Here is a 12574-nt window from a genome sequence, read left to right on the forward strand (position 1 = left end):
GGGTGGGGATGGGGGGGTGTTCAGTTGTTTCCCTTTCTCCACCATCCTCATCCTCAATTAGTGTCTCTTCAAGAAGAACTAGTAGGGCCTTTTGTTTTTCCTGATTCTGCTTGTGACTAATTCTCCACATGACAGTTAGCAAGAGTGATAGTTAGCAAGAGTGATCTACTTGGGTAAGTCAGCTGTATAACACCAACACTCAAATTTCTTGCTGGCTTCTTAGTACAATAAGAATAATCTCTAAAGTCTTTACCCTTAATTACAAGGTTGGATCATGTATTTCTGGACTCTCTCATTATACTTCTCATTTCTCTCTTCCTTACATCTTCGTTCTCACCTATAGATGTCAAGCAAACACCACCTCATAGCTTTTTCCTTTGCTGCCATCTTGTCTGAATTGCTCACCTATTCTCACATCCTCACAGATGGACTATAACCTCAATATTTATTCAGGACTCTCTTAATAAGTGAATTCCAGATACATAACATCTGAACTAATAAAGCTCACCTGTCTCTTTTTCCACTTTTTCTCCTCTAAATTTTCCCTTTCTAATCTTTAATACTGCTTTTATTTACATACATACCTACTTATACTTTCTTTTCCTACAACGTTCCATTCTGCCACCTCTCACCCCCACTGGAAGGTAATAAAAGCAAGTCCTTTATCACTTTTGCTTTATCCTCAGCATCTAGAACTGCACTGATATACATAATGAAAATATTCATTGTGTATGAATGAGTGATGACATAACTCCTTAATCTAGTTTTAATAATGGCTTTACAATGTGTTAAAAATCATTAATATGCATTTACATTTTTATACTAATTTCTGTATTTATACTAATTTTCTTTCAATAAAGTCAGACTGAAGAGGGATCAATAAATAATTTTGTATAATAGTTTATTTTTAACATCACTTTGTACATTTTTTTTCATCTCAATTGTAATCCCCGTGGGTTTCCCATCACCAAGTCACCCTGTGCCATCACCATAGACCCTCAATAAATGATTTTGATAAAAATGATAATGCTGATCTTAAACTACTTTCTAACATAAACTATAGCTATCATGATGGAGTAGTGAACTCTAAAACACATTCTTTTTATGGAAGACTTTAAATGAAGATGCTTAAGACTCGCTGAGATGCAAACCAATATTGAAATGACTTCCTGTAAGTTATTGAATCTGTATTTGGCAAATATGGAAGCTTCTTCTTTGGTGTAAAATTTTATATTAAGAAGGAGCTACATCTGTGGTATAAATTAATTTGACAAGATTTGGGGTCAGTTGAATTTAAACAACTATGGATTCAGTTTGTAGGCCTATACTAACTTTAACAACAGTACATTTATTTTCTTTCTCTTCTACATCATGCTGTTGGCTGACAGTGCATTTACTAGTTTACCATACTTATAGGAGTATATTTTTAAGATCTACATACAGGTCTCTATATGTTTTCAGTTTTTGGTGACTGAATGACTAATTTCATTTATCAGGCTTACATTATCTGCTTCCTTTCCAATTTTCCAATCTTATCTGTATCATATTTCTCTTATACTTATGTTCCAACCTACCAGTCTCTCTTCTTTCCTGAAACATGCCAGGTCTCTCCTTCCTTGGTGTATTGGAATCTAAACCCACTCTTTATAAAGTTTTTCATTTGGCTAACTTTTATTTTCTAGCCCTTAAATATTAAATATTAGTTTTAAGATTAAAGATTATAAGATTAAATATTAGTTTTTTTTTTTTAAGATTTATTTATTTGTACATACAGAACTGGGGTACAGGCCAGAGGTCCAGGGGTGGAGAGAGGCTTCACCAGAGGTAGAGTGGGGAGCAGAACAGGCAGATCTACAAAGTACACTGCTGAGGGGAGCAGCAGGCGGGTCAGGAGAGGTCTGCCACACCATGTGGTTACCTCCGGGGCAGGTGGGAATCGAACTCATGCAGAAGTGGCTTTTAGCTTCTTAACTTAGTGCTGTGCTTTAACCCGCTGCGCCATCAGGGAGGGCCCCAAATATTAGTTTGTTTTTTTTTTTTTAAAGAAGTACTGAGTTCTCTTTCTCATAGCTCCCTACCTCAATCCTAATTAGGGTTCTCCTTTTCCCCCCTTTAATAGCATCCTTTTTCCTTATTAGGATTAATGACATTTGGAAAATGTGACTACTTTTAAGTATGTCACTCTCATCTCAGTCTTTCCTGTCTCGAAGTTTTTGTCTCAAAAGTTTTTATATTCCAAGTTATATGAGAAAAGAAACTTTATCTGTTTTAATCACAAAATGTCCTATGTCAAACATGTGTAAATATTTATTTAATGAGTATAAAAAGAAATTAATTTTGCTCACATATTTTTCTCCTATCTATGAGGGTATTAAGAGCAACTAGGTTAAAAGCCAATCTGCAGGTAGATTAAAAGCTGTACCATATCATAAAAAGAAATTTACATTATATAGTCTGGTTCCCAAATGTTTTCTTTCAATTATATCGATAAGTGATTTTCTGTGATAAGCCAATTAGGCCTATCAGCCACCCCACAGTCAGGTATTCTTTCAGTTAGATGATCTTTTAGTCTATGTCTTAAAATTCTCTGTAAGAGGAGAAAACATGGAATCTTACTTTTGTAATAAAAGAATCAGATAAATTATTATTATTAAAAGTAGGCAATAATCCTAATCAAATATGCCCTTAAAACTTAAAATGTGGCCCTTCCTTGTGGTGCAGCGGATTAAAGCACTGCACTAAGAAGCTTCAGACACTTCTGCATGAGTTCGATCCCTGCCTGCCCCAGAGGAGACCTCTCCTGACCTGCCTGCTGCTCCCCTCAGCAGTGTACTTCGTTGATCTGCCTGTTCTGCTACCCGCTCTGTCCCTGGTGAATCCTCTCACCCTCCGCATCTCTGGCCTGTACCCCAGTTCTGTATGAATAAATAAATAAATCTTTAAAAAAAACTTAAAATGTAACCAATATGAATTCAGGTTCTGAACATATTACAAAAAATTTATAGATTATTAAATGTATTTATGTCTAATATGCATACAAACACTTAAAAAGTCATACTCACTTAAAAACCAGCATGATAGTGGGGGTGCTTCCCAATGAAGTGAAAAAATTTGCCACCATTTGCACTCCTACATAAATATAGAACTTCCTCATACACCGATCATCTCTTGGACATATACCCAAATGAGCCAAGTTACTTGTATTCTGGAAATCAGTTTCTCCCACACAACTACAGTTATAAAACTCCTAAAAAACAGTTTTTGAAAAATGACAGAATATGTTTGAAAAATGACAGAATATGTTTGTTAAATATATTCCATTATATTTTAAGAAATCTTATTCATTAAAGCTAAAATATTCTAATAAGTTGACTACTTTATAGTTAAAAGGTAAAACAGTTTCCTAGATTTCTTCTAGATAAGAAAATGTAATTCCTATAAGCATTTATTTAATTAATCTGTTAATTTAAAAACTGGGAAAGAATGGAAGAAATTAGTGTCTCAAACACTAATTAACAAAAACATTGTTAATATACAATATTTTAAATCTCTCGTTCCTACTCATTTTTACTTTACCTGGTACACTTACTTACTGTATTTAACAAACTGCACAAAACACAGAGAGTGTCCCTAGGCTAGGATCACCCAGAGAACCCAGAAAATATAGCAGTGTGAAGTGGGACAAAACTTGAGACTACAACTACCATTCACAGTGGAAGGGAGACCAGGAAAAGGGGCAGAGAAAGGGAGGTGAGGCAGGCAGGGGGCTAGAGCTTGACTTTGACCAGCACATACAATGTCATAACGACTGACCACTGGAGAGCTGATATCATCATGAAAGAGGGTAAAAATAAGAGAATTCCCAAAGTGTTACAGGATAGAAGCAGAAATTTTCGAAACAAATGATTTTAGATTTAATTTGGCAGTTTTTACAGATAGGTGTCTTCAACAAATTCTCTTCTGAGCATAGGCTAAATTAAGGTTTAAGGGAAATTTACTTGGAATATATTAGTGCTAGCCACTAATGACTAAAGGAGGAATGGTGAAAAAATTTGGATCTAAACTTACCTACCTATCAAGCTTTACTTTTTCACTAGGAATAATATGGAGTGATTCTTTATGTAAAAAGTCTGTTGACCAATAAAACCAAATTTAGGTACAAAGAACATTAGTTTGATTAGTTTGAATGATTAGAAGGGACAGTTTATTAGTAGGTATTGGGTGAAAGATCTCTACAGTACCTCCTAAATGGTATAATCATTGAATATGAAGAAGCTGTCTGCACTATAGACAGAACTCTTCTTAGGATTCCAACATGTCTCTTCTAGGCCAGATGGGTAAAGTGACACCATGAGTTATATGGGGTAAAGTTCAGTGAAAGGCACTAGAGTTATGAAAATGAGATATGGGCTGTACAGTACAATCCACACTGTGGCACACAAGGGCCATATTTCTAGAAGTTCTTTAAAACTGTGGCTCAGCTTCAAAGGTGTTTTATTCTTCAAAATAAAACAATAGGACAGGGGATAAGAAAAAGATGGGAAACATTTGACAACCAAAGACAGAAGAGTGTGGTAGAGAGCAAAGCTTACAGTTGATTATACTGTTAATTTTGGTGACAGAAAAGGGCCTCAGGAGTGGTTGGCTTACACTGTGAAATTGTGAGTAGATTTGAAGTGGATTGCAGAGTTCATATCTGAACCTCAATTATGAGAAGTTACCCATGGCACTGAGGAGAACTCAATTTGTATGGAAATGAATGTTTCAAAAGAGGAAGGAAATGTTATTTCTATGGAAGATGCTGTCATGTAGGAAACAATTTTTAGACCCTTTGCCTGGTAACAGTGCTAATTTTGGGACAGCAAAATTGGAAGTCAACATGGGACTGTTGTGAGCGTGAAGTCCTATTAATTTCTTGGGAAGTCCTATGTGTTGTGAGCCCAGAGATTAAGTCATTAGAAAATTTGTATATATCAATAGATTGTTGTTTTAGGAAGAAAGGTAGTAATGGCAAGGATTTTCTCAAGGCTTCCCCTGTCTTCTGAAAGGCAAAGGATCTGCAACAAAATGGAAAGCACAGCCTTTAAGTCAATCAGGTGTTTCCTACAGATCCTAAATACATTCATATTTATAGCATCTTCAAAAAGGTCATGCTTTCCTAAACTCTTAGGGAAAAAGTAAGAGTGATATCAAATGAAAATTCAAGTAACAGAAAAACCTGTTTGTGAATCAAGCAGAGTTTTGTATGAGGCTTTGCTTCTATAACATCAAGTCAAGGTATATATAACTTGCATGGGCAGTCTTTCTCTTTTATCTTTTTATAAAAGGATTGATTTATTTATGCATACAGAACTGGGGTACAGGCAAGAGATCTGTGAGAGGTGGGAGGAATCACCAGAGACAGAGTGGGGAGCAGAACAGGCAGATGTACTGAAATACACTGCTGAGGGGAACAGTGGGAAGGTCAGGAGAGGTCTACCATGTGGGTCAGCTCCTTGGTCCCCCTAGCCAGGGATTGAACTCATGCTGCAGTCACTGCAGACAGCTTCTATTTTTTAACTGAAGACCTTACAGAAATATTTGAAAAGCTACTGTTAAAGCAAGTTTACAATTTTGATTTAAGAGGAAAGAAAAATGTCATACTCATACTCACTACAGGCTTTTTATTGCCACTTGAAGATTTGCATCCTGCTAGACAAGGTGACAAGTATGTTATTCCATTGTTCCCACAGACTGGTTCCCATTGATTTTTATCACAATTGCAGTCTGAGTTGCAATGAGAAAGTGGTAGATTTTTAGGAATGGCCACTGGATCATTTCTGGAAATAGACAATATGCATATCAAAAAGAGTCAGTGAGAGAGAAAGAGAGAGGGAGAGAATGGAAGAAGTATGAAAAGGGGGGGGGGCAGGAGAGAAAGAGTAATAAAGGGAAAGGGTTATTCTTTAATTAGAAAAATGTGACAAGTGAGGAAGCCATTTTTTTTATTTAGTGCATATTAACTTTTTCACCCTTCATTCTTACCAAGCCATAATTTATGATCGAGACAAAGTAAATTATTAAAATGAAACCAAAGAATACGTAGATAAGAAGTCTCTGTGATTCCATCAAAAAATGTCAAACTTCCTATTTTTTGTTTTTGTTTTTTTTTGAGGTTTGGCTTCTCTTCAATTAGGAAGCAGCTTTAGATTAGGGTTTTGAGTTCACTATAAAGTCTCAAGAATTTCTGAATAATGAACTTGAAAACACAGTTTAAGTATACAAGAAAAGAACTGACATAATCAAAGTAGAATCCCTGTAATCTTTAAAAAAGTCAAAATAGTAGAGTCAGTTGAGGCCAAGAAAAATTCTATATATTTTTTATATGAAGATATATCATATTTAATAATAATTTATGGTAAAATGTGGTTATCTTTACAGAATACAATCTTACATAGCTAACATTACAAAATAATTATTTGTATAATTAAATTTCTCCTTACACATTTCTAAAATAATTCTTTTATTTTCAGTGAAACACTCGATAATAACTGAGTATTAACCAATTGGCTTTAAGTGGGAAAGTAATTTACATGTAGAAAAAGGTAGGTCCAGAAATGAAAAAATTCTAATATCAATAATTTTATTTAAAACCATTTAATATCTAATTCTGTTTGGGAATGTATGACTGGGAGTTATGAAGTGTAGTGTGGGATCAATGACCCATCCAGAACCTATATATACTCCTATGCTCACATTAGTTCTGCCACTTCATGAAATGTGACTACTTTTTCTGCAATCAAATTTTCCATTTGTAAGTCATTGATAATGACATGAAATTCTTAGGAAACTTTTTGGAAAAACGTTCATTTGATCATTCTCAAACATTTTGTCCTTATAGGTTCTTGACACGTTTAAAAAACACTAAAGGCCCCAAAGGTGTCTTCTTCAAATGAGTAATAGATATTCACATGTACAGTATTATTAGACATTAACATTATCTTATTAATAATTATTACATATAATATAAAAATAATGTATCAGAAGACAGAAGCAAAATGTCATTAGCCATATCTTGTGATTTTAGGAAATATCACATTACATTCAGGAGAGGATGAGAATGAAAAAGGTAAACCCCAACTTGGTTATTACAATAAAAATAATTTTACAACATGTTTATCCTGTGATATGAATCCAGACACCCTCAAGCCACATGTAAGGATCTCTTTATAATGCTTTCAGATTCAAACTTACCTCAGCAATTAAAATTTCATAAATGCTGAGTTTCATAAGCTCTTTGTATATAGTGAACAACCCCAACAAAAAAAGGGAAATCCTAAAAAAGACACTACTCCAAAGAGGAAATGCAGATGGCTTACAGGAATATGAAAAAATGTTCAATATGTCTTGTAATAAGGGAAATGCAAATTAAAACCATAATGAGGTACCATCTCATACCAGTGAGAATGGGACACATTAAAACAACCAGCAACAACAAATGTTGACGAGGATGTGGAGAAAAAGGAACTTTCCTACACTGCTGGTGGGAATGCGAACAGGTACAACCACTATGAATACTGTTTGAAGGTTTCTCAAATTGCTAAAAATGACACTTTCATATGACCCAGCAATCCAATCCTAATTATTTAGCCAAAGGATACAAAAACATTGATTCAAAAGGACACGGGCAGCCCCATGTTTATTGCTGTTTTATGTACAATAGGGAAGATGTGGAATCAACTCAAACGCCCAAAAATAGATCACTGGACTAAAAAGATGTGTAAATATACACAATGGAATATTACTAAGTAATCAAAAAGGGTAAACTCATGTCTTCTGTGGCAACATGGATGGAGCTGGAAGGGATCATACTTAGTGAGATAAGCTAGAAAGAAAAAGAAAAATACCAGATGGTTTCACTCATTGTAGGAGCATAAGGGATCAGGAAGGGGAAAAAAAGCATTGTAATAAAGTAAAAATGAAAAACAATGAACAACTATAACCAGACATATTACAGGGGTGCAGAGGGGAACAGGATCAAAACATACGACTATGGTGATGGCACATGGGTGAACTGGTAGTGGAAAATCCATGGGGATTACAGCTAAGATGAAAAATGTACAAAATGAAGAATGATGTAAAAATAAAAAAAGCATAAATACTGACTATATTGGTTCTGTTATTTGTTATGATTATATTATGATTTCTTGAGAGAAATGATCTACATTAAGGAGGCACTCAGAAAAATTTTACTGGGTGAATAAAATACCGTAATTATTTCCCTTGGAATAGGTGGTACAGTTACTAGTTATCAAGAAGCTGGCTTTTGATTTGGAGCCTGCCCTAACAAATGAGAAGCCTTGTAACTAGTGATTTAGGAAAGTATCAGCCTGGAATTATTGTATGGCTTTGAATGTTTCACAGGTTGTTAGTGGAAGGAGAAAGAGGGTATAAAAGTATTGATGCTTTCTTAAGTTATTTACCACTAAAGTTCAACATACTAGTACTCTGAATTTTGACTTACCAGATTGAGCGGTTAGAGACAGGAATAAGGATTTGTTTCTAATAAGAGTAATAGTTGGACATCAAAATTAATGGCAGATAAAGGTTATTCAGTGAGTTTTAGAAAATGTCATTTATATTCTTCTCATGAAGACTGCATTAATTAAGACTAAGAATTTTGGTGTTAAGAACCAAAAATTAAAGTCAGAATTTTCACCTCATATCTCCTTAAACTTGATTTTATAAAATAAGGATTAAAGTACCTATCACTTATTATAAGCATCTAATAAATGATAACTGTTATTATTACTTCCTAAGGAAAGGATAAAGGAGTTTCAATATCTTAAGAAATAGACATTTTATGAACTTATAGTTGAAATTTCTCTCAATTAAATAAAGTTTAGTTAACAAGGCTATCTGCCTTGTTTTCCTTAGATTCTTCTACAATAGACAACTTATATAACTATACAGTTTAAATGAATGATATGCTGATATATACAAACCCATCATAGGTCAAGGTTAGGCCAGCAACTGATTTTCTTTCACAAATTAGCATAAGATTGACTGAAGCCAGTAGGAAGGCGATTACATAGACAGAAAATGAAAATTTGGCAACTTGAATCAAAGTAAATTTGAATCTTTTAACGATATATCCTCCCACTAATAATCCAGTTGCAAAAGATGGTAAGAATATGACTCCTAGAAATGAAAAAAGAGAAAAATTAAAATTATATATTCTGAATTGTTCTTATATAAAAACATAAGGGACGTAAGTGAAATTCTATCTTATTATTTCTTAACTAAAAGGCTTACAGGACAGGATGAAGGTACAGACTACTGTACCAGACAAAATCATTTCATTCTGCCAATGCTGAGAGTTCTCTAAGAGCAAAAGACAGTGACTGAGAATACTGTATTCTCTGAACAGATTGTTTTTGAAGTGCATATTTTTTCCCTGAAAAAAATAACAACAAAAAAAGATTTCCCTGTGCATTAGACTTTCATCTTATTATCTAAAATCTACTCCTTAAAATAACATCACTTCACAATGTAATGTCACTTGTAAATCAATTACTTGATATACATTACACACTGCTTCAAAATGGAGAGTTCTGCTCCTCAAAAACTCACTCAAATTTGCTCAGTACTTTAAAATTACTTGAATTAATATTTCTTTCTTATTCATCCAAACACACATATAACCTGAGATGATAAACAGGCCTGCATATGGTATTAAAAATATTCCCTTATAAGTTTTCCATTGTTTTATATGAGTTATGAAAGCTTTGCATTATACTATTTTAATTTTATAATAAGAAAATCCAGGCTAAGACTTTTATTGGGACTCAAATGACCTTTACAGCTAAATCCTTAAATTGAAGAACACTATCACACAGAATTATTACCTTCTTGTTTACTTATGACCCATTTTACTGAGTAAAAAGTACTGCCCTTAAGAATGTTTTATACTGTGGGTAGAGAAAGAATGGTATAAGAAAATCTTTTCTTCCTAATCAAGTTTTAATATGCACTTGGGAATAGATTTTGTTGCAAACATGTTCTCCAAGTTATGTTTTGAATGATAAACACATCAATGCTGTGTTTAAATTTACTTTTCACTTGGAAATATCAATGTCCTCTTTTTTTTTTTTTTTTGGAAGCTGAGTCCTGATTTCAAAATCTATGAATCCCAGAATTATGATTACATTAAAAAGGATTTGTCTTAGGATAGTAGCACTGAATTATAAGATACAACCAGGCAGATATCATAGCTAAATGTTCTATTCACAAGCAAGTTTTCCTTAGAAACTCATCTCCTAAAAATAACATGAATCTTAGTTTCAGATGCAGAACAATGATGTCACATTTGACATATTTTATAAGATTTGTAAAAAGATAAATGGAAATCAAATTAGCTAAAATATAAAATCACCTTCACAATATAATGCCACGTGGAAATCAATCAGTTGATAGTAGACTGCAAATCAAGCAAATCAGTAAGCAGTATTTCTTACCAAGCAGAATGTTAGCTTCAGATGGTGTATGATCATACTGTTGTTCTAAATATTTAAAGTTATAAGTAAGACCACCAATAAAGCTGTTGAAGTGCAGCAAAGTTGCACCCAATATACAAACATAAAGAGGATTGCTAATGATGTTTTTCAAGGACTGAAACAAACCTACAAGCAAAAGTAAAGAGAATATTATAATGCAACTTAAATATCTGTTGATCTTAATATTATAAATTTAAGTTACATAATATTTAGAATTACATAAAATACAGTTAAGTGTATATTCTCTTGTTAACAGTTTTTAATAATGTTTCTTCAGTGTTTTCCATACTCATATATACTCCTATTACTATTTATTTACTTAGTTCATTTTATATCAAAATGGGATTATACATATGTGTTGCTTTGCAGCTTGCTTTCTTCATTTGATTTCATATTTGGTTATTCTTGTAATCTACCATGCACATGCATTCATTTATTCATTCACTTAGCAAATACTTGGTTTTCAACTGAGTAACAGACAATACTCCAGATACTCAAGAAATAAAGTGGAATAGGACATAAAATGTCTCATATTTATTGATATTTAATAATATGCAGTCATATAAATATTATACCTATATAAATATGTATTTTAAAATTTATATTATTTTTTACATCATTGTTCATTTTTGTACAATGAATGCATTTTCATCTCAGTTATAGTCCCTATAAAATTCCTACCACCAATTCACTTGTGCACTATAGTCCCTTGTATGTTTTGATCCTGCTGCTCTCTTAGTCCACTGCAGAATGTCTCTGGTTTAGATTTGCCTGTTGATTTTTGATATTTACTTTATTATAATAACTTATCACCTCTCCCCCACTCTGATCCCTTATTTGAATCTTTCACATCCCTCCTATAAGTGAAACTATTTGGTATTTTTCTTGTTCTTTCTGGCTTATTTCACTGAGCACTATCCCTTTCAGCTCCATCCTTGTTGCTATGAATGGCATGAGCTTATCTTTTTGATTGCGGAGTAATTTTCAATCTATTTTTGAGCATTTCGGTTGTTCCCATAGCTTATCTATTGTAAATAGTGCTGCACTAAACACAGGGTGCAAGTGACCTTTTGAATTAATGTTTCTGTGTTCTTTGGGTAGATTCCTAGTAGTGGAATTGCTGGATGGTACGGAAGCTCCACTTTTAGCAGTTTGAGGAACCCCCACACAGCTTTCCATAGTGGTTGGACTAGTGTGCATTTCAGGAGAATTCATTTTTTTGCTACATATTTGCCAATATTTGTTGTTGCTAGTTTTTTAAATATGTGCCATTCTCACGGGCATGAAGTGGTACCTCATTGTGGTTTTGATATGCATTTCCATGATTATGAGTAATATTGAACATCATGTTGAGTCTGTAAATTGCCCTTGGTAGGATGGCCATTTTGGTAATCTTCTAATCCATAAGCAGGGGATGTCTTTCCATTTCTGTGTAAGAGTGTGTGTGTGTGTGTGTGTTTCATTTCTTTTAACCATGTCTTACAATTTTGTTTGATAGGTCCCTTACCTCTTTTGTTAGGCTTATTCCCAAGTATTTGATTGTTTTTGTTTCAATTACAGAAGGGATGATTTTCTTGATTTCTTCTTCTTCAGATACACTGTTTACATTTTTGTATTGATTTTGTATTCTGCTACTTTACTAAACTGATTATTTTGATTAGTATTGTGTGGAGCTTTTAGGATTCTCTGTGTATATTATCATATCATCTATGAATAGTGACAGTTTTACTTCTTTCCCTACTTAGATTGCTTGTATGTATTTCCCTTGTCCTGCTCTGGCTAGGACTTCCAAAATTATATTAAAAATCAATGGTGAGAGTAGATATCCTTGCTTTGTTCCAAATCTTAAGGGAAAGGCTTTCAGTTTTTCACCACTATGGTAAAAAACTATGGGCTTGTCATATATGGTCTTTTATATAATATAAATATATATTGCTTCTTGGCTTTTTGGCTAAGATCAAGTAGTATACCTACAATACTTAAATATAATACTTATATAAATATAATAGTAGTATTTGATAATATAAATACATTAATAA

General features: G+C 33.4%; 1 protein-coding gene across 1 annotated transcript in view; it reads right to left on the bottom strand.

Annotated features, from left to right (window-relative positions):
• LOC101628420 (solute carrier organic anion transporter family member 1B3) overlaps positions 1-12574 on the bottom strand; it is a 38402-nt gene that overhangs the window by 7190 nt on the left and 18638 nt on the right. The window contains 4 exon segments of the mRNA XM_004693131.1: positions 3063-3247; positions 5654-5819; positions 8985-9180; positions 10497-10661. Coding sequence (XP_004693188.1) covers positions 3063-3247; positions 5654-5819; positions 8985-9180; positions 10497-10661 — 712 coding nt within the window.

The sequence above is a fragment of the Condylura cristata genome, unplaced genomic scaffold (assembly GCF_000260355.1).
Source record: "Condylura cristata isolate star-nosed mole 26May11 unplaced genomic scaffold, ConCri1.0 scaffold00036, whole genome shotgun sequence".
NCBI lineage: Eukaryota > Metazoa > Chordata > Mammalia > Eulipotyphla > Talpidae > Condylura > Condylura cristata.